At 36.5% G+C, this 23758-nt stretch overlaps 1 protein-coding gene across 1 annotated transcript in view; it reads right to left on the minus strand.

The window, feature by feature from the left end:
* LOC107599217 (extracellular matrix protein FRAS1-like) overlaps window positions 1–23758 on the minus strand; it is a 127503-nt gene that overhangs the window by 56423 nt on the left and 47322 nt on the right. Inside the window, exons 6-16 of the mRNA XM_016290751.1 lie at window positions 21068–21169; window positions 19864–20055; window positions 16061–16150; window positions 15376–15414; window positions 15127–15274; window positions 12443–12589; window positions 10728–10862; window positions 6832–6975; window positions 5554–5694; window positions 4628–4768; window positions 2999–3166 (exon numbers count right to left, since the gene is read on the minus strand). Of these exons, the coding sequence (XP_016146237.1) occupies window positions 2999–3166; window positions 4628–4768; window positions 5554–5694; window positions 6832–6975; window positions 10728–10862; window positions 12443–12589; window positions 15127–15274; window positions 15376–15414; window positions 16061–16150; window positions 19864–20055; window positions 21068–21169 (1447 nt within the window). The remainder of the gene's footprint in view (window positions 1–2998; window positions 3167–4627; window positions 4769–5553; window positions 5695–6831; window positions 6976–10727; window positions 10863–12442; window positions 12590–15126; window positions 15275–15375; window positions 15415–16060; window positions 16151–19863; window positions 20056–21067; window positions 21170–23758) is intronic.

The following is a 23758-nucleotide window of genomic DNA, read 5'->3' on the forward strand; positions in this document are numbered from 1 at the left end:
TTTCAAAAATCAAAAGTTAAAATTTTTTAAAGGTTTTAATAAAAGTTTCAATAAATGTAAAAACAAAACTTTCAAAGCTGAGCACTCCACATGTACTATAGGAAGATCAGAGAGCGGACTTCATTTCAGGGCTCAGGACAACAATTTTGTAGAAATTATGCCCAATCTGCCTTTAAGTCGTATATGTAGACAAAGTGCATTTGCTCTAGAAAGGCTGTCAGTCAGAAAGCTGATCCATGTGCACACAGCTGAATGAAAGCAGTGAGCTCCAAAAAGAAAGCCTGTCATGGGTGTGAAGTCTGGACTCGTCTCCACTAGTCTACCAGACTGAATGTGAGAGACATTTGGCAGACACATGCAGACAACACACACACACACACACACACACAAACATACATAATCACTGGAAAATACAAAGATGCAGAGGCTCTTGACAATCTCCTCGATTTGGAGTAAAGCCCTTAGGACACAGGTGTCAACAGTCATGCTCCACTGCGACCCAAATCATCCACTTGTCTTTAAATTATTTGTCTGTTCAGCCAGGTTTCATTGTCAATCAGAACAAAAGGGCTTATCTACCCCTGTAATTCAGTACATTCCCCAAAGAAGAATAGTAGGTGTGCTAAATACTAACCCAGGAAATCCGTATTCTACTGAGTGAATGTGAGACAGGGCTAAGCTTTCTTTTAATGCAATTCAGACACACACACACAATAAATATGCCTAAATGCCTCCCATATTGACCATTTTTCTTTTAAATTACATTTCAAGCCATGGGGTGTGTTTTGAAATGAAGCCAGGATATTGGAAATGGTACATGAGTTCTGAAGGTTCACAGTGATGGGATGAATTCTTTAATGTACTTTGAATCGATTTTTAAACTCACACCATAGCTGAGTGTGAGAGGCTACTGTACTGTTTGTTTAAACATGCCTAAAAGGTATTTGGATTCTTTTGGGCACTCAGAACCGCACTTAAATGTCATTAGTTAACCACACTTATACAAAAAACCATTACATATTTATTTCAATTTTCTTAGCTATCTTTGCACACTAACCTTTAACCAACTAGGCTCTTTGTAAAGCATTTAATAATGCAATAATGATTGTTATCAGTAAAGGTTTTAATGGTTGCCCACAAAATATAAATAATACTAATAATTGAAAATTATTTAAATTGGCTCTTGCTTTCAGATCACACAATAGTCACATTCCAATTTAATTATTTATAGTTCTTGTCACCCTATTGAGTGAGACTAACACACAAACATATAGAGGCCTGCAGAGAGACTGACTTTAGAGGGATTTACAGATTGGAATTTCCTCTGCATGATATCTGATCCATCAGCACATACACACACACACACACACACACACACACACACACACACACACTCCAGACAAGTAGCCCTGAGGAAGCTCAACATTTTGTCTGAGCATGCTGGCTCAACACAAAGGTCTTCATTGAAGAAAGAGGCACTTGCCATTATTATAGCAGTGAGCTTCATGACAGTGGACCCATTGAATGAACAGCCCACTGGCCACTTTCTCACCACCTTCAGTGATGTTCTTCTAAGTCAATTAAAACAATATATATATATGACCATGGACCACAAAACCAGTCATAAGTGTCAGTTTTTCTAAATTGAGATTTGTACATCATCTGAAAGCTGAATAAATAGGACAATATTTGGCTGAGATACAACTATTTGAAAATCTGGAATCTGAGGGTGCAAAAAAAATCTAAATATTGAGAAAATCGCCTTTAAAGTTGCCCAAATGAAGTTCTTAGCAATGCATATTACTAATTAAAAATTAAGTTTTAATATATTTATAGTAGGAAGTTTACAAAATATCTTCATGGAACATGATCTTTACTTAATATCCTAATGATTTTTGGAATAAAAGAAAAATCAATCATTTTGGCTATTGCTACAAATATATCCCAGCAACGTAAGACTGGTTTTGTGGTCCAGGGTCACATATATATATATTGATTTGGTAACACTTTACAATAGGATTTAATTGGTTAATGCATTCTATATGGTGTACTATCAATGAACAATAATTTGAAAGCATTTCCTAATGTAGGTTAATATTAATTCGTTCATATATTAATATATTTTTTAACAAAAATTATTTTAAAATTAACAGTATGTTTATAAAGAAATATGAACCTAAACATTTAAATGCTTACAAGATATGCATCATGATGATATTAACCAACAGAACCCCATTGTAAATGGTTACCAATTAATTTTATTTAATACAATATTTAATTGTGAGCCATTTTAGAAATAAATGCAGAATGAAATTTATCATATTCTGACAAATAAAAGTTTTATACACCATATCTGACACGTACTGGAGCCAGAATTCCATTCCTGTGAAGCTCTCAGCATGTGGGAACATCATAAAAACAGAACTGATTCACGGTGTAAAATTCAGAAACCATTCAACGGGACTGTAAAAGCAACTGTAAATTTTATTCGGTGCTGTGGGGGGCGAGGTGTTGGTGGTACTACAGAAAGCCTGCAGTCCTTCAGGAATATACCACAAGCACATGTTCTCATACAGTTTTAATGTAATAAATTTCTGGGTTTGTGTATGATGGCTCACACCCGCACTTTTTTCCGAAAGATAAGCCTTTTCTTTTAATTTTCAAAAAATGTCATTCCAAATCCTTTTTGACAGGATTTGGTCAGGATTTAAATTTGAAATGAACAGCGTTCTCCACAGGGTGTTTAACATCCTGTACAACAGCCCTGGTGTATCTGGAGTGAACTGCAGATCTTCAGTCATCGAAGATTAAGACATTGGGAATAACTAGTGCAAACAACCTGCAGTGCGTCACTCAACACGACGACATGCACATTCTTTTTTCCAGCGTTTATCTTGCCATCACTTCATAATCAGGGAGCTACTGAGAATTAAAATGGCAGCGTATGTGTCTTCATCTTCAGAGAAAAATAGAAGAATGTGTCTTCTTGTTTGCTCACCTCTGCAGGTCCGATCTGCGTCAAGGTAATGCTGTGGCCTGCAGACAGACATACAGGACCCGTGAGAGACATGTCCATTTTTAGGCAGCAGGACCTCTTCCTGTTTGACACACTGCATGCAGTCTGAGGAGTCCGGACCCACACAGACCCTACACAATGAATGACACCCTAAAAATAGAAAGAAACATGTTGAAAAAGTAAAGTTCATAGACACATGAAAGCTGCACACAGCATTGTATCAAAAAGGGAATGTCTCTTTGAATTTAACCGACCTTAATTTATGCTCCATAAAATTTTTAGACTTTAGTTTTAAACCTAAATTTTAGCCATTTCATTTTATACCTCATAAATATAGTTAGATAGTTTAGACTTTAAAGCTGCTTTTGCAAGGGGACCACGAGGTACATCCACACAGTTTATGACATTCAGATTTCATGCACGCATCCACACCTTTGATTTTCTATCATGGTGGGAAATTTTACATTGACTATTGTTTTTTAAGAGAGCTAATGACATTTCAGTCCCCCAAGCCATAAACCTAACTCTCACACAAACCTTTTTACATTTTTTTATTTTCATTAAGTCATTTTAGTAGACTACCATTCAAAAGTTTGGCATCAGTAAGATTTTTTGTTGTTGCTGCTATTTGTTTTTTGAGAAAAGGTTTATACGTTTGATAAAACATTTTTTAAATATTAATATTGTGAAATATTATTATAAAACAATATTATTGTGATGAAAAAGCTGAATTTTCAGCAAACTTTACTCTAGTTCAGTGTCACATGATCCTTCAAAAATCATTCTAATATGTTGATTTCTTATCATCACAGTCGAAAATGGTAAGGAATTGTGGAATCCATGATACAGTGTTTTTGTTTTTTTGACTCTTTGATAAATTTTGAAGTACAGCCTTTGTTTGAAATAGATTTTTTGCAACCTTATACATGACTACAATTTTTTTCCTCAATGTAATACATTCTTTATAAATAAAAGTATAAATTTCTTCAAAGGGTAGTGTATATTTTTCATACTCCCTACAGCCTCACTACAGTGTAGATATATATCTATATACATACATTCTATAACACACACACACTTCTGTGAACAAATAGGCTGAATCTCTAGACAGAGTAGGTTATCTGTATTCAGGACACACACACACACTCACCCGCAATGCAGTACTGATTGACATACTGGGGCAGGGGACAACTACACTTAAATGGCTACAGGTAACAGATAACCCATACTGAACAAAAATCCTCACTTTCCACACTACCTTACAATGCAACATACATGTGCATCTCACTAAATTAGAATGTCGTGGAAAAGTTAATTTATTTCAGTAATTCAACTCAAATTGTGGATCTAGAGGTCTATCTTCAACTGCAAGCAACTTGTCCCTCCATTTAGTTTTGGATATCTTAAAAATTCAGACCAAATTTTAAATACATTTTTAATGATGCATTGCATCAATTAGTGAGTGGTCGAATCAAATCTTTGCTAAGTATTACACAAGAACTCTTTAGGACAGCTCATCTTTGATCTATCCTCTTTTATCGTGACCCAGTTTTCACCACATAATTATGTAACAGTGGGAGGAATATCAGAGTTTTAGAAATGCAGTCGTACTGTGACAGTGTCCCCCTCTGGAGAACAGTCCCTCTCCGCAGGACTCCACACACTGGCCTTGGTTCAGGATGAGAAACTTTGAGCAGGAGGTGCAGTGAGACCCAGCTGGCCCTGAGCAGGACGCACACGAACTGTGGCAGGCTGGAAGAACAACATAGGCGTAGTTCAGGAGGTGGATTTAGTAGAAATCCCATGAGATGAGAGCAAAAATTACCAACCAGGACCTATTGTAACTTATAACCTTTCAGGGCCAATTTCATCAAAGTCGGTTAGCAAAAATGTAACTTGTCTTGCTGGAGTACTTTAGCACATCTCAAATTCTGGAATTATTGTGGTTTTGCTACTTCCGAATATCCTCAGTCATAATGTATGGAGTTTCTTATGAGCCGGTTAGGTAGAAAAGTGTTTGCAAATGGACTGTACACCACAGGATTAGGCTTGACTGTATTAATATATCATTTTAAACTCAAAATCATGCATCAAACGAACATCCAGACATGACAATTTTCTAACCCATGTGGTTTTGCTGAGAAAACGTAGTTAAGACATTTCAAGGGACTGACTCCAAATGACAGGGAAACTTTCCAAAGAATCATCTCTGGCAAAGAAAATGGGTTTCAGAATGAATGGTTTTTCAATTCACTAGAAAAGAGATTTATGAGTTTGTGTTTGCCTACATCAGGGGTGCCCAACCCTGCTCCTGGCGATTGACTGTCCTGCAAAGTTTAGCTCCAACTCTAATCAAAGACACCTGCATTTAATTTTTAAGTGATCCTGAAGACCCTAATTAGTTGCTTCAGGTGTGTTTGATTAGGGTTGGAGCTGAACTTTGCAGGACAGTCGATCGCCAGGAGCAGGGTTGGGCACCCCTGGCCTACATGGACATGTTGAACAAAATATTAAAAGTGTAAAAGAAAACTTTTCACCTTGGCAACGGCCGTGGTCATTCTTGTAATACTGTGGTGGACATTGTGGTACACATTTCCCCTGATGCAATGCATGTTCAGGGGTGCAGCTCATGCAACTGGGGTTTTCGGGATGACAGGTTGCACAGGAAGGGTCACAAGCTACAACAGGATATAAAAATGTGTTATAAATATTGCATAAAAAATAAGACAACTAACATTTGGATTAAAGAACTAGTACAACCTCATGATTAAAATATCACAATCACAATGACCGCATTCAAAAAAAACAAATTAATGCAGAAAAGCCTCAGGACTTTCAAAGTCAGCATGCAAGATTTAAAGTGCTCAAACCACTAGCTATTTTTACCCATAGCCAGAAACCCCAAAAACTCCCATCAACACAGTTCTCTCATATGTTAAACAGACAAGATGGATCTGTGGAGCTTAAGTTCTTTCACTGTAAAATACACATTTAGAGTGTCATTCTGCATTTGCTGTAGGGTTGTCAAGGTGAAGCTTAAATGTATTCAAGGTGACATTTCTGAAGCAGGCTTTTGTGTCTACTTGGCAAGATATTATCATCAACAGTGATAAGACAACGAATAAGGCCATAAAAATGTCATGACAATCGGACTAGTAAATGCTACATCCATCCAATACAAAACATTTCCTATTTATATTCAAAGAATAATAAAAAAAAAACAAATTAAAATTATTGGGTGCACTGTAAGGCTAGAATACACTGCACAACTTTGAACAAATTTGAACAGATAAAAAAAAAAACAGGGATCATAATCTTGCTAACTTGCTGCCCCAGAAAACACTAAATGACTGTGGGTCATACACTATAAGACATTCACAATGTCTTGAACACAGCAAACACATGCAAAAACATTTTGCGTTTATAGGAGACGTGTGACAAATAAAAACAGGATGTGTTCAATGCTTGATATCCTCCGACTGGATGGAGTAAAAAGCTAAAAAACGAAATATGTGCCCATCATACACTAGGCAATGTAAAATCTATCAACTCCAGCTGCTAAAAATCTGCAGACTGGGTCTGAAGTTTGGCAACTAGCGATGACTCCTTTAGACTGCAAATCTGGATGAAATCTGGGCAAAACTTAGTGTATTTCAACTTCAAGTGGTGATAAAAAAACAAAGTTAGTTTAAATTGTTTAATTTCAAACAAACATTTTACTCAAACATTGTTTTAAGCAAATCTGTTAAATTAAAATGCTTTAATTAAAACAAACCACACAGAGTAACCAATTAGATCAATTAGACCAATCATACCATAACAGCTGCCTTGATTAGCATAAAAGCCTGGACCACAATCCGAAACACAGAATCCATCCTTCAGTAAGTGGGAGGGGTCTGAGCATGTCAAACAATCCTGAGGCCCCACCCCCTGACAAGATGAACAGGAGTCACGGCAACCTAAAGAGGAAGAAATCAATAACATGTTCAAAATCAAACTACACAAACAGCATAAGGCAGAATTACACGGTTACTTTATGTTCTAGTGTTGTGTGGTGGCTTTTCTGTGATGAATTAAAGTGAATTTACTTTGACTGCGAGAGAATACAAGCCAGTCAGATAAGAACAAAAGACGACCTTTCTGAGGGAGCTTGTAAAAGGTACAAAAAAGGCAGAAGAACACATTTGCATATATAAAGAAAGTCTCACGATTTGAAGGACACATACAGAATCACATACATAAGATGTTGAATATGTGCATTAAAATACATAATGGCACAAATAATACAAATGTATCTCCACTAAGAATAAGTGGTAAGATTGTAAGAATATATCCAAAGGCCTACTGATATCTAAACACCAAATACAATCCTTTGCTAATAAATTTATCTTTAGGCCGATTAATGTTTTTTTTGTCACCGGCTAGTCGCATATTTCCAATATTTGGAAAAGCTTGATTGGGCTTTGTGTAGATATGGAAGGAGGGTTTTCTCTTAGTTTTTCCCATGAAGTTCAAGATATTTGCTTTGTAAAATAAGTGACCTAAATTTGAATAGTCAGGGCACTAACTCAATCTCCCTTTAGCAAATTTACTGAACTACACCACATAAATATATCACACAAGCCTTAAAATCTCATCAATCTACCATCTCTTCTTCAGACAGAGAGAGAGAGAGAGAAAGCGAGAGATGTGGAACAAATGAACAGATTCTTCAAAATCACCTTCTGGTCCTTTCTGTTTATGAGGCTGAATATAACAAATAATAGAAGATGTCTGTTATTCCAGATTTTGAACATTTGTGAACAAAATGTGAGTGATGCTAGCAATGCAAAACGTGGTGCCACTGTACTAAGGTGTTGTACTAAAGACTATGTGGTAAATAAGATGTTCTGAATGGTTCTTAATGTGCTATTCTGTTGCATATTCCACCAAGTCACCCTGATAATCTGGTCTCTAGATGTACCTCCAACAATTTACACATTTTAAATAAATGCTGTTGAATGCTGTAATGCCAAAAAGCTGAAAAAAGTTTCCACAAAAATACTGTTTTCAACATTTAAAATATTACTGTTTTTTTAAATACTGTTTTTTTTAGCACCAAATCACCACATTAGAATGAATTCAGTAGGATCATGTGACACTTAAAACTGGAGTATGCTAAAAAAAAATTCAGCTTCTACTATGAAAAGTAACATCATACCTCTCATTAAGTCACACAGCTGGTGTCATTCATGTCCACAACAAACATGGTGAGGGATGAGATTCACATTAAAATGTAGTACTTAGAAAATAAATACTGATACTTTCCTTAGTAAGAACCACTTACTTCATATCTAATGTTTTATTTTACATGTAATTAATTATGCCTTGTGTCAATGTTTTTCAGATTTATGTACAAATACTGTATTTTTTTTACCTTATGAATAATCAATGATTTTAAATGGTTACAAATGCCACAGAATCTGTGAAAACAGTCTCTAATTATGTTGTGCAGCAATAAGGTCACAAGACACCTTCTCTTATTCTTTGTGGGAATCTAGTGCTCAGGATTAAGCTACAAATCTGGGCACAGCGCCCGGTGTGAAACATTCACGGTTCTACATGGCACCTCTCCACAGACTCACACACACTGGCACCAAACTGGCCCAGAACCCTGAGAAGCTGGAACGGGACCAAATATTTTGACAGCCAACAACAAAGTGTGAACAAGAGATGTAGGTAACCATGTTTAGTGGATCTGGAAAAGCTTGGCATGCTAGAAAAATTAATGACAGAACACTTGGCCATGTCTGTCAGCACAACTCTTTAAGGTTTTACACGACTTCTTGATATGCTGCAGATGTGAAAGGATATATAGTACTTTAAGATATCCAAGTTGTGGCATGTAAGAAGTGTTCGTTAAGTTCTGTTAGCGGTTTGTTTCAAAATTGCAAACCTCATATGTTACATGAGATAATTTTTTTTTAACTCTATTATCATTTAAAATGTAAAAGAGAAAGGGAGAAAGGCACAGACAAAGAGAGAGAAAGAAAAGAGAAAAAAAGATGAAGGGCTTCCTCTAAGATTTCCTCATTTTTTAGCTTAACTAATTAACTTCTTGAACATTTGCATTTACACTCAGAGAGTGAAACAAGAGAATGAATCGTTATCGCTTGGCCACAATAAAAATCTTCCACATTCATATGTTCAGTAAGACTCGTTCTCGCTAAATCCATTATAATGGGCTCAAACTAAGCTGGATATTTCTTCTCCATCTTGTCGCTTGTAGAACAATGTGGTCCAATTAGTGGGAGAGGCTTATTAAAGTGTGCAATTGAATGAGAGTGGGGACTGGAGTAATTGCTGTACAGTCTAGTGGTCCCAGTCACAGACCAGTTAACAGGTCACTAATGCATGATTCCCTCCAGATTGGATTGCTATAGTCAGGTAGCCTGACAAGACCAGGTACCCACGTCTTAAGGTTGATTCTTATGCAAGGAGTGAATGCACTGCAGATGCAGTAATGCTCCATCTGGCTTTAATAACAAAGAAGAAATTGACCTTTTAGAGCTAACACGATGCAAAATGTTGAACAATAGGAATTCCACATCTAAATATATAAATTGGGCCCTTTTGCTTATCGAGGAAGTAAATACAGCTTCATTATATAGCAATGAACAATAAATTAATATTTAACAAAGAAGTAAATGAGTAAATCTTAGTCCTAAAAAATAAATAGCAGGTGATATTTGCACCTTGTCTATATCAATAAATAAATACAAAATTAATTAATAAATTAAGAATTCGTTTGGTATCAGTGAAAATGTTGTTGTACTAAGATGATTCTCCATTTAATTAATAAAAAAAAATACGGTAATGTTGTAAAATATTATTACAATATAAAATATTTTTTTCTATTTCAACCTGTTTAAAATTTAGTTTATTCTTTAGATGGCAAAGCTGAATTTTCAGCAGTCATTTCTTCAGAATTCATGGTCAGAAAATCATTCTATGCTGATTTGCTGCTCAAGAAACATTTCCTATTTTTACCAGAGTTGAAAACAGCAGCTTAAGGAAGTATGGAAACCATGACTTTTCAGAATTCTTAGATGATTAAAGTTGAAAAATGTTGAATAAAGTTAACTTGAATAATTGTTCAAAATTATTTGAAATAGAATAACATTATAAATGCCTTTACTTATATGCATTCTTGCTGAATACAAAATGTATCAAATCATTGTAATTTTTGAAAGGCTGTAAATATATATATATTTACGTACATTATATAAATTAAAACAAATAATAGTATTGTATATATTTAATATAGATACATATATTAAATATGCATTTATCATTCTATTTAATATCTATTTAAATAAAATATAAGAAATCCCCCCACATGATTGTAAAGCGCTTTGGGTGTTCAACAATACACAATAAAGCACTATATAAATGCATCATTCATTCATAAAATATATTTAAGACACGATTTTGGGCAACATTTCTATGATAGCTCCACAGACGCATTAATACTGTGTTATTACAGTATTACTGCCATCTTTCCTCAAGAGTTACCTGCTGAGATGCAATATATATATATACAGTATATATATACATATATACACTTTCTTTAAAGCTGGTAAGACAGTCATAAAAGTACAGCAGAAGTAAACAGTATCACAGAAAGTCAAGACAATAAAAGTGAATGAAATGTAAACAGCAGCTGACTTACTGAGACAGCGTGTGTAGTCCTGGAACAGACCTCTCTCACAGGTGGTCACACATTGCCTGCCACTGAGGAGATAGGACCCACCACATGCTGTGCATTCAAAGTCATTCTCACAGGTGGCACATGACGGCTGGCAGGCTGGCAGAAAGAGAAAAAGAAGGGTGATGAGGGTTGGGCGATACACTTCGTGGCTGCAATATCAAAAAACTATGCGAAAGCTGGGTACAAAGCACTGATACATTAATAGAGATTCTGTGTGAGAGAATTAGTACAGCAGCTTTTAAAGAGTGACTATAAGAATTTTGTCAAATGATGCTATAGCCAGGGCCGGATTTACGCATAGGCATTCTAGGCACATGCCTATTTTCGCTCGTCCAGGGGGGGCCCAAACACAATGAAGAGATATATAATATTTTTGTTATACTATGGGCTATCTACAACAGTAAAAGAACCAAAAACCCCAGAAGACATTGAGCAAATAAATATAACAAACAATAGGGTAAAAAATGACAAATTATTTCCATGTCTTCCACCTTTTTTATGTAGGCTATACGAAAATCATGCTTTCTTTCTCCCGTTCTCTCTCACAGAGACGCACACACAGTGCAGACACGCACTCGCGCACACACGCGGAGATACGAACAGAAACACAGTGAATTTATAAGTAAAATAGTTTCGCAGCTGAAAAGCTAAATGACATTTCTCAGTAGCGAGATTCTTGAAGCAGTTTAACTTAGAGATTTGCTATTAGTAGACGCTGTTGCTGAATACTGCTGAGAGACGCATAGACGCAGGTATTCACACACACTTAATCTCTCTCTCTCCCTCTCTAATAACTGCGTTAGACTGCATTAATAACTGCGTTAGCCTGCATATCAAATGGCTCAAGCCTCTGTTATTAGCTCTAAAATGATGTTTTGGAATTTGCAACGGAAGGTTTGGGATGAGGTGCGTAAAACGTTTGTTCAACACACGAGATTTCAGGACGGAAACATGTCAAATGTCTTGAAACAAATCATCTGAACAATGTCTTGATGTGTGGTTGTGACTCCAGGCCATTAAAATTATTAGAGAAATAATGCACTCCCGGAGGTGGTTATGTGGCCACGACTATATGGTATGGTCTTTCTCAGTTCTCAAACAAATTAAGAACTACATTCGATTTTTATTGACTGAAGGCGAGTGCTTATTGCGATAGAAAACACTGTAATGGTTTCCACTGATTAAGAAATATTTTTGTTTGCTTGAGTGGTAATATTAGGTCTATTATATTAATATGGCCCAAAAATGTGTTTTGCCTATATCACGAACAGAGGCAAATCCGGCCCTGGCAATAGCCCTCCAAAGTGGGGGGAAATTCCAGTGTAGGATCCGGTCTGTGTTTTGACTTGTTGAAATGACTGTGACAAACATGACTCATGTACATGTACATCCACATACAGTACACACAAAACACAAACCAACAAAGCTATAGGATTAGCTATTTATGGAAGTCACCCAAAGCAGAGGGCGTTTTGAGGATTTAAAATACCATAGGGTAAAAATATGTTTAGGCCAGACATGTGTGAATGTTGGTGGGAAAATAGAAGGAGGAGGAGGAGGATAAAGTAAAAAAGGAAGTGAGATGAAGAGGCGAACAGCAATTCGTGCAACAAAACCAGCGAGGGCTGTAAAAGTAAAAACACACACACACACACAAAAAAATAAAATGTTTATACCTGCACAAACTTTGCCCTGAGTGAAAAATCCTTCAGGACATGACTGCAGACAGCGTCCATTCATCAACAGGGCAGAAGGGTCCTGACAGCTGTCACAGTGATCTGGTGTGCCAGAGCATGTCAAACAGTCCCTGTGACACTGCACTGCTACAGACACACACAAAAAAACACAGTCAAACTCCTCAGATGACAGATAAAGCTACTTCACAAACACCCATTTAAATTAGAATCGTTCACCTCTGCTCTAATAAAACAGAACCAGTTGGCCTGCAGCTGTGACAGTACATTTGCATTTTCCTAAGGCATTGCACAAACCCAAACGTCACCAAAAATGGCTGAATTTACCTATTAAAGAACAACCATTAAAGTACCATTTATTGTGAATGCTTTAGGTATTTTTTTTAAACGAAGAAAAGCTGTTCTTAATCATAGCCAATATAACATTATTATTAATATTTACATTGTCAAAGGGGTATTTAAGCAATCATGAGTACTCAAAACCTGTCACACTTCCAACAATTGAAAATACTTACATTTAAAATAGGCTTGTGGATAGTGTGGAAATTAATCTACACATAGTTCTTCACTAAACCATATACACGTTCAAAAAGTTTTGGGTCTGTAAAATGTCTAAAGTTTTTGAAAGAGGTCTTTTCTATTTGCCAAGGCTGCATTCATTTGATCAAAAATACAGTAGAAATAGAAATATTGTGCAAATTTAAAAATACCTTTAATATATATTTTTATTATAATTTAAAAAATTTACTTTATTCATGTGATTTCAATGCAGAATTTTCAGCAGCCATTAATCCAGGGTTCAGTGTTACAGGATCCTTCAGAAATCATTACAATATTGCTGATTTGCTGTTCAAGAAACATATTTTTCTAATATTAACATTAAAAGCATTTCTTGTGTTTCCTAATATTTTTGGAAAGTGATCAATTTTTTAGGAGTATTTGATGAAAAGTTCAAAAGAACAGCATGTATTTGAATTTGAAATCTTTTGTAACATTATAAATTATTTGAACGGTAGTGTACCTGCTTTTATTCACTCTAAACCATATATTTTCTTTTAATATTAACAAATATTATTACATCATATAATGCTTGTATGTATGACGTCATGGTCATTTCTTCTATAGTCATGCAAAAGAACCACCAAATCTCCCACCCAGTCTTCAGTGTACTAATAAGCCATTCATAACTTCTCCACATGGTCCAAAAGAAACCTGAGCCTCTAACTATAATTCTCTTTGGCACAAGAATTAATTACACCGTCTCTAATGAGCTGGTAAATCCCTTGCTAAGGACTTTGGGTTGCAGGTTTCTGGCTCCGTACATGAGGCCAGAGCAAGAGACATGGAAATAGGGCAATGCAGAACATTAAAGGTGCGTTGGTAATTATTTGATGGTAACTCTCAATTTTTGGACCAGACTGCAAGCACAAGGCCAGACTCATATCCAGAGGCAGAAAATGAAAGCTCTGAGTCTTTATTATTTTCTGACATTCCCTCATAAATCACTTTTAATTAAATACCTTGGTGTGTGAATCAATAAGTCTTGGGGAAAAACTATCCTACTCTCCATTTTCCAGTTGAAGTAAGCATTTTTTACCAGAACGACCTTTGAGACTTTCCATCGATTTGAAAAATCTACTTGTTTTGAGTGCAAATATATTATAATACGGTCAGCAGCTAGTAAATCTTTCCGAATCGCAGTGTTTCTCACAGTAACACTGCAAGTCATTATGTCTCAGACAATCTATCTGATAAAACACTGATGCTGGGCTCCTTCTGTTCCTCACAACAGGCAGTCAAGTAACAAATGGTTATGTGGCTGCGAATGCATATACACTGCCTTTGCCTTATTGATCAAATCTGGACATTAACCAGCTAACAAGCGCTATCACCACGCAAGCTTCTACTTTTCATATGTGCTTAATAGTGCTTATGATAAATATAGAAGGGAAAAGTATGTTTTGTTTTTTGTAAACAGGGGAGCCGTTTCTTGTCCAACGTTGAAGAGAAAAAATTCTATTTGACTGCTGTGTTTGGAGGATACATTAGCATAATCTTATAAGCATAAACACAGAGATGCCAAACGGTCAACCCACGCACATATAAACGTCCAAACAATTTGCCCCGTCTCTTCAGATAAACATACAGTACATATCTATATAAAAGCAAAATGTAAACACAAACACATTCCGTTTTCTCTCTCTCTATGGTCTTTCCTAAGAGAAAGAGAGAGAGGAAAATGTTCCTTCCTGTAGCATCTTTTGAAGTCACCAGGGAAATTTAGTATATAGATCAGATCCGAGTCTCATGGGTGCCGCAGAGTTAAAAAACCACGTTATCTAACCAGAATATAATCTAATGCTATAGCTCTCATCTCTCTACCACCCAGATCAACTATGTTTTGTCTTATGGTTGAGAAATTGTTCCTTGGAGGGCTGATAAAGAAAGATTTTCAGAACAATTCAGAAATGTTTTTAATCACATAAAGAAATGCTTTTAAACTGGGAATAGAATCATGTTCTTTTGAAGTAAATAAATCAAAGTATAACCCCAATTTCACTGATTATATTGGAGCATATACACAAGACAGCATGGTAATTAACTACTGTAGCTTCGTACACCATTGCTGTTTGGGAAATGAACACCAACATAGATGCAGGTCTCACCTGGATTGCAATCGGGACAGCACTGTTCAGGGTGAGGTATAGTTAGGGTGCCCAGTGGACAGGTGGGACAGGAACGCTGGTAACAGATCACATGATTCTCTTGACACTGACACACACGACACAGCCCCTCTCTGACACTCTCTAGATTCTGAGACACAAAGAAGAGTAAACAAACATTTTTGCTTAGACAAAAGATCTGTTATAATAATATTTTTTTAATTTGCAAACCACACGCTTATGCTTACTTACAGTAAGGCGTCTAAAACTCTTGATGTTAAATTTCTGCCCCTAAATAGACAAAGACAGTCTGATTGTTGGTGGTATTGATTTGCTTGTCTTTTTTTCTTCGTTGCTATCAAAAGCTTCTTGCATATTAGCATTTGGGCTCAGTATTTATTTATTTATTTTTGAGAGAGAGAGAGAGAAATGAATACATTTATTCAGCAATGACCCTCAATTGATAAAATGTGACAGTAATGCATTTATAGTGTTACAAAAAAAAAATGTTTTCAAAGAAATTATTTTCTTTTGAACTTTCTCTTCATTAAAGAATCCTGCAAAAAATATATCGTAGTTTCCATAAAATATTTTCACAAAAGCACATCTGTTTTCAACATAAATAATAAGTAATGATTCCTGAGCACCAAATCAGCATATTAGAATGATTCCTGAATGATCATGTGACAATAAAGACTGGAGTAATGATGTTAAAAATTCAAAAATGTAAAAAAATATTTCACAATATTACTGTTTTTACAGTATTTTTGATAAAATAAATGCACTCTTGGTGAGAATAAGACACTTCTTTCAAAATATCTTACAGACCCCAAACATTTGTATGGTAACATATGTATTTCACATGTAAACATGGATATAAAACATGATAAAACCACTGTATGTTTTACTAAAACCCATATTTAAAGAAGCTTCGTACCTTCTGGTCTGGCTGTGAATATGTACAGGAACTGGTTGTTGTCTTACACTCTGGGCAGCATTTCCCAGGCAAATGGACCAGTTTTTCTCCCTGGCACAAGGTGAGAAATGTTAGTTCATTTAATTTCAGCATGAAAACACCCACAGGGGAATGATTAGCTGTCTGACACAGAGCCACAAATCTCTAATTACATCACATTTCCAATTCTACCTCTGAGGTTCTTTATAGGGGGCCGCTATCAATAGTCATTTACATTCATGAGAGAATCTTTAGTTGTTTCTGTGTAACACAGTCAGATCACAAAAGCCATGGTGGTCTTACAGGCGAATCAGAATATGTCAGTGAATTACGGAACTACAGATGGGAAAGAGGGTTTGATCAATGTTTTCAAAAAGATATAGAAGCATCTGTTGTATTTCTTTGTTGTTTAATCAGACGCTCTATTACTATGACTTCAATGAATATCAGCACTCATTTTAATTAATGCAGGACCTTAAAACCACTGCACTGAAAAAAATTAATATACAGGTGCATCTCAATAAATTAGAATGTCATGGAAAAGTTGAATAATGAATTTATTTCAGTAATTCAACTCAAATTGTGAAACTTGTGTATTAAATAAATTCAATACATACAGACTGGAGTAGTTTAAGTCTTTGGTTCTTTTAATTGTGATGATTTTGACTCACATTTCACAAAAACCCACCAATTCACTATCTCAACAAATTAGAATACTTCATAAGACCAGAGGCGGAAAAGAAATCACCCACTGACTTTCAAAGATGCTAACGACTTTCTACTTCGAGGACCTTGATATAAATGTAGTGGAGTGAAAAGTACAATATTTGTCTTTCAAATGTAGTGAAGTTAAAGTCACAAGTTCTCAGAAAAAATAATACTCAAGTAAAGTACAGATACTCAAAAAGTGTACTTAAGTACAATACTCAAGTAAATGTACTTAGTTACTGTCCGCCTCTGCATAAGACCAATGAAAAAAAATGTTTTAGTGAATTGTTGGCCTTCTGGAAAGTATGTTCATTTACTGTACATGTACTCAATACTTGGTGGGGGCTCCTTTTGATTTAATTACTGCCTCAATTCGGCGTGGCATGGAGGTGATCAGTTTGTGGCACTGCTGAGGTGGTATGGAAGCCCAGGTTTCTTTGACAGTGGCCTTCAGCTCATCTGCATTTTTTGGTCTCTTGTTTCTCATTTTCCTCTTGACAATACCCCATAGGTTCTCTATGGGGTTCAGGTCTGGTGAGTTTGCTGGCCAGTCAAGCACACCAACACCATGGTCATTTAACCAACTTTTGGTGCTTTTGGCAGTGTGGGCAGGTGCCAAATCCTGCTGGAAAAATGAAATCAGCATCTTCAAAAAGCTGGTCAGCAGAAGGAAGCATGAAGTGCTCCAAAATGTCTTGGTAAACAGGTGCAGTGACGTTGGTTTTCAAAAAACACAATGAACCAACACCAGCAGATGACATTGCACCCCAAATCATCACAGACTGTGGAAACTTAACACTGGACTTCAAGCAACTTGGGCTATGAGCTTCTCCACCCTTCCTCCAGACTCTAGGACCTTGGATTCCAAATGTCAATGATTGTCTTCTGGACAACTGTCAGATCAGCAGTCTTCCCCATGATTGTGTAGCCTAGTGAACCAAACTGAGAGACCATTTTGCAGGCTCAGGAAACCTTTGCAGGTGTTTTGAGTTGATTAGCTGATTGGCATGTCACCATATTCTAATTTGTTGAGATAGTGAATTGGTGGGTTTTTGTTAAATGTGAGCCAAAATCATCACAATTAAAAGAACCAAAAACTTAAACCACTTCAGTCTGTGTGCACTGAATTTATTTAATACACGAGTTTCACAATTTGAGTTGAACTACTGAAATAAATGAACTTTTCCATGACATTCTAATTTATTGAGATGCACCTGTATATATATATATATATATATATATATATAAATAACCTGAATACATTAGTTAATGCCAACAAAACTAAATATAAAGGGATAGTTCACACTAAAAAGAAAATTTTGTGATAATTTACCTACATTCATGTCACTCATCTTCACAACACAAATGAAGATATTTTTATTATACTCTTATCTTTTTTGTCCATCCATTGGTTGTTTTGAGTTCAAAGTTGAACAAAGGTTTTATGATTTTGGACTGACATGAGGGTGAGTGAATGATGACAGAACTATCCCAAAAATGGGACTAGAAGAAAAACTAGTAGAAATATCTCTAAAGAATTGCATGTTACCACTTTTTACAGCATGCATAATAGTTTTTTGCACCAGAATGTATGTCACATTTAAAACCTGAGAGGTTTCTCTTCAAACTTGTGTACTACTCTTTTAAACTTCCATTACAAACTTTACCTTGACAGTAATGAAATTCACAGGACTTAAAAATTTTTAAAGGGGTCATATGATGCGATTTCAAGTTTTCCTTTCTCTTTGGACTGTTACAAGCTGATTGTGCATAGATAAGATCCCTGAAGTTGCAAAGACTAAAGTCTCAAAACCAAAGATATATTCTTTATCAAAGTTAAGACTCTGCCACGCCCCCCTAAAACGGCTCGTTCTAACACGCCCCCACATATCTACCTCACTATGTGGAAATATTTGCATAATGCTGCCCAAATGTGCACGCAAAGAAAGAAGGCGTGGTTTCAGTAACCGCAGTTAGTGTTGAAGCAGCCATGGCAGGGAGACGCTGTGTGTTTCTAGGCGAAAGCAAAAGCACTTTATTTGGCCTTCCGAAAGTAGATGGATTTAGGAATCTTTAAGATGACTTACAACAGAACAGCAATGCATTTTATGGACGACCGTTTCGTGAACCTAGGAGAGGAGGTAATTCTGACTTTGCTATGACAATCTGGTGCTTCTGAATCAGCTACTGTTTTGTTATTAGTTTAAGTATTTGCTATTGACTGTTCAAATGCGGAGTTTTGCACATCGTGTGTGTGTGTGTGTGTGTGTGTGAGAGAGAGAGAGAGAGAGAGAGAGACAGCGTCACATCACAGTGGAGTCAGCTGTCTTAACCGTGGCTTATGTACTGCAAACACATACAGCTTCATCACGCGACTCTGTTCCCCTTTCGGGCTCTGTCTTTACATTTATTTTGAAAGATGAAGATCGCGATTATGGTAAGGGGCGTTACATTTCCGACGAGTGCTTACGGTGTTCGGCCAATCACAATGCACTGGGTCAGCTGGCCAATCAGAGCAGACTGCGCTTGTTGGAAGGAGGGACTTTGTAGAAAATGAAGCGTTTGAGAGAGGCGGGGCATAGAGGACCTACAATAATGTACAGTATTTGAAAAATAATGTGTTTTTTGAACATTAAAGCATGTCAACATATTCTGTTACACCAAATACACAAAATAATGATCTTTAAAAAAGCATCATATGACCCCTTTAAGTTTCCTCTCTAAAGAATAACCTTTACAGTGGCAATTCTGGATTTGGGCCAAAAGTATAATTAATAAGTGATAAATCTCCACATTGCTCAACCTTTCAAAGCTCCTTATGATTAATGGAGAAGCAGAGAATATATTGATTGAATAAAGTTATAATTCATAACCAGGACAAATGACCACAGAGATAATGTGCCCCAGGTCTCAAACTCATCTGGTATATTTTGCCCTAATAATAGTCAACATTTTACATATAGGGCATCCCCTCAAGCTGAGCTTGTTAATCGTGTCTTTTAATGAGCAGGGTAAGTATGTGTCCCTGCTGATGGCTCTGCATAGAAATGTGTTCCTTATAAAATTTGGACACATACCCGTGGGCACTCCGATCTGGTGCACTCGACCCGTTGGCACAGCACCTGACCCCGTTCACACATGCAGAACTCACAACCCGTGCCGTTCCACATATCACCATGGTAACGGACAATGCCCTCATAGAGGCAGCTGCCTTTTGATGAGACACAATCTTCACAGCACTGCCCGGCTCGCTTGACCTTCGTCTGAACCTGAGGAGTCACACGTTAGCAGACATTATAAAATGTCACACTTGTTATAATGCACATCAAATCATTTGGTAACACTTTATTTTATGGTGTTCTTGTTACACATTACATGTACTTACTATTATAATAACAATAAATTATGCATAATTTCATGCAAGTAACCCTAAGCCAAACCCTAACCATATAGTAAGTACATGAAGTTAATTACTATTACTAAGTACTTAAGTGTATAAATACACTGTAACAAGGACAGCTTAAAATAAAGTGTAACCAATCATTTTTACTTGTGCCTCAGTTTGTAAAAAAAAATCAGTTGTAAACAACAACTTCCATTTAATAGAGCCTAATTTATATACAACCCAAAATATTTTCTTATAAACCTCACAAAATTGTGTGTTGATGTATTTGGAAGTTTTAGAAATTTAGGAATTAGGAGTTTGAACTGAACCTACTGAAGGGCTTGTCCCTGTATATTTTTTTTAGGAAAATATACAATAGCCTAGAAGAAAAAAACTAAAGAACTGTATAAATGCTAAAAGTGAATTTCGCCAACTTTTAGCATAGAGATGGACTCCAGTTATTAAAATAAATACTATAAGCCATAAAACTCTAATTTTCATTTAATGAGGTAATTTCACGCTCTTTAAGGAGTCACACTTATTAAGGTAAGATATAAAAACGAAATGTCTGTTCCTGCTGAGTATTGTTCTAAAGCACAGTTACATAAGATCATGAATTTTGCATGAAAGCAAAAGACTGAGATGAAAAACACCCCGGAGCAACAGACAAAATGCAAAATATATGGTGCAAACAATCCTGGATGACGAAAAATCCTAACTGTCACTTTTAGGCCCAAGAAGCATAAACTGCAAGAATCAAAGTGAGATTGTATTAAATTGTAAATGACAACAATCGGTTAGCCAACAGCATCTCTTTCGTGATCTTCTCAGCAAGTGTGGAGGTCAAGAAACTGTCTTTGACATGAAGTGTTGGGGTGTAATGGATTTCTGCTGACCTTATCACAGTGGAGAGGAGGGCACTTCTCCGTCTGACAGCGAGAATGACCGCGATCGCACACACAGGAGGTACAGCTGCCCCTCTGCCACTGCTCGCCGTGCTAAGAACACACACACATACACAGTAAAAGAGTTCTGAGAGAGAGGAACATCTGTCATCAATACTGTATTTTTAAATGTATGTAAAAATAAAAAAATACAGAGCTACACCACCAATGTCTCGATTCAATTTCAAAATTCAGATGGCATCTCAATGCTGTTCAAAGCTTTAGCAGCAGAACAAATTACAGCACATAATGAATTTAAAGGAGACATATTATGCCCATTTTTACAATATGTAATATAAGTCTCTGGTGTCCCCAGAATGTGTCTGTGAAGTTTAAGCTCAAAATACTCCACAGATCATTTATTATATCATTTTGAAAATGCCGATTTTGAGTGGAAGCAGAAACACGCTGTTTTTCGTGCCTTTCTCTTTAAATGCAAATGAGCTGCTGCTCCCCGCCACCTTTTCCAGAATAAAGCTGCACCATTACAGCTCGGACCTGCTAAATATATCTGTTTATCGCTTTGAAATCATGCGTTTTAAATCATATTAGTTTAAACTTCTTATATACGGTTTTCTGAGAGCACACATCCGAAGCACACGGACAGAAAGCGGCTGTCACAGCATGTGAGTACTAAACTTCTCATTCACACACTAAGTTCTCATTCACAAACAAGTTTATGTTAAAAACACACATGAGTTACAAAAACAGTCGGTTATGTCTGTGAAGGTAAACAGCTGGAAAATAAATCACATGTTTATTTTAGATCTGTGTGGCAACAGCAATATTCACTAAATAAATCAATAAATCCTCTGCTCTCTTGTCTCCTCTGAGGCTGGGACTCTAAACAATGTTCTGTGCTCGTCTGTGCAGCCAAAGGCAGAACATTAGCATAAAAACTAGTACACCGTTGTCGCTTGCGAAATCAAAATGATGGCGCCATGGGTGGAAACTGACAGATTAAGGGGCGGTAATATTATAATGTAATCCCTTTGCAACGTCACTAGGGGAGCGAAATCAGACGCGCTCGTTTTTTCAGACACTTGCAGAAATAGGCTTACCAAAACAAAGTTACTGGGTTAACCTTTTTCACATTTCCTTGGTTGGTAGATGCACTGGGGACCTGATTATAGCACTTAAAACCTGGAAAAGTCAGATTTTCATGATATGTCACCTTTAAAATAAATGACAATTTCAGCCAATGCTGTAGTGAACAAGACAAGTACTAGAAGGAGATGAAAAGAGTGGTGAATGTTATCCTCTCTAAATCCCTGCTTTGCTTTCACACAATCCACTGTGATCAAAAGAGCTGAATTCCGCCGAGTGGGACGTGATCGCTGAAAGCACGGTGAACAGAGAAACAGCCCTAAATGACATGCTAATGAGAGATTTCGGGGACGCTTGTGACGTTTGAGTGTCTAAAGAGATGTGTCAGTACTGCAAGGATGTAACCACATACTCCAGACAGCGGTGATCAAATGGAATCATTTAAGAATTAACCACATGATTCAACCATCATCTTAATATGCCATGTCTATAGTAATATTGACTCTGGCGCTTTATTGGTATAAGAGAGTTTCATCATGACGCATGTGTGTGGTACTGCTGACGTAGAATACGTGCAGAGGAAAGCATGCACATGCGTCGTGATCCTCTCTATAATGGCACTAGGATGACGCGAAGAAGAATTGACAAGTAAAATCGTTATTTTAGTTTTCTTTGCACACAAAAAGTATTCTCATAGCTTCGTAAAATTACGGTTGACCAACTGATGTCACATGGTCCATTTTAACAATGTCCTTACTGCGTTTCTGTGTCTTAACCGTGGTAGTACCCTTGCTGTCTATTAGTGATGTGTCGTTCATGAACGATTTGTTCAGTTTGAACTAATCTTTAACATGACTCAGGAATGACGAGTCCTCTCAGCGAGGGATTCGTTCATTTTGTGTTGACATGCGCAACATCCTATTAGTTCTTTACAGGAAACAGAAATGATTAGTTCACCTCTCAAGTCTTCAGGTCTGAGTCGTTCGTTCTTTTGTCACATGACGTGATATCAGTATTGGATACAGATATAAGTTAACAATTCCCAACCTTCCTTACAAACGCGTTTCTGGTCTCAAATTGTAGCTTTTTTATTTCTCACAATTTATACAGTTAATAATATGTAATATTTGTATTTGTTGTAAGATACTGAGCCGGGAAGCGGGCACGTGATGAAAGAACGAATGACTCAAACCCGAAGACTCGAGAGATGATCTAATCATTTGTGTTTCTGGGACTGCATCGCGTTATAGCCTATGGGACTGGATGAACGAACGATTTGAACCCGAAGACTCGAGAGATGAACTACTCATTTCTGTTTTCGGTACAGACTGCATAGCTTCAGTTTATGGGGATGTGACGTGACAAAAGAAAGAACAATATGATCGGGGAGGTGAGGGAAACTAACAGACTGCATAAAACAATGAATTAATCTTTACCGTTTCTCATCATTTGGCCTTAAAGTTGCATTATAGTTTTATTGCATGAACAGTTGCGTAAGTAGATGTGTTGTGGAATTTGGCTATTAATGTAACGTTTTAATTATATTCTGTAAATGACTTGGAAAAAAAGATTTGTTCATTTTGATGAACGAGATTC

This window comes from Sinocyclocheilus grahami, unplaced genomic scaffold (assembly GCF_001515645.1).
Source record: "Sinocyclocheilus grahami isolate Dianchi unplaced genomic scaffold, SAMN03320097.WGS_v1.1 scaffold262.1, whole genome shotgun sequence".
NCBI classification, from domain to species: domain Eukaryota; kingdom Metazoa; phylum Chordata; class Actinopteri; order Cypriniformes; family Cyprinidae; genus Sinocyclocheilus; species Sinocyclocheilus grahami.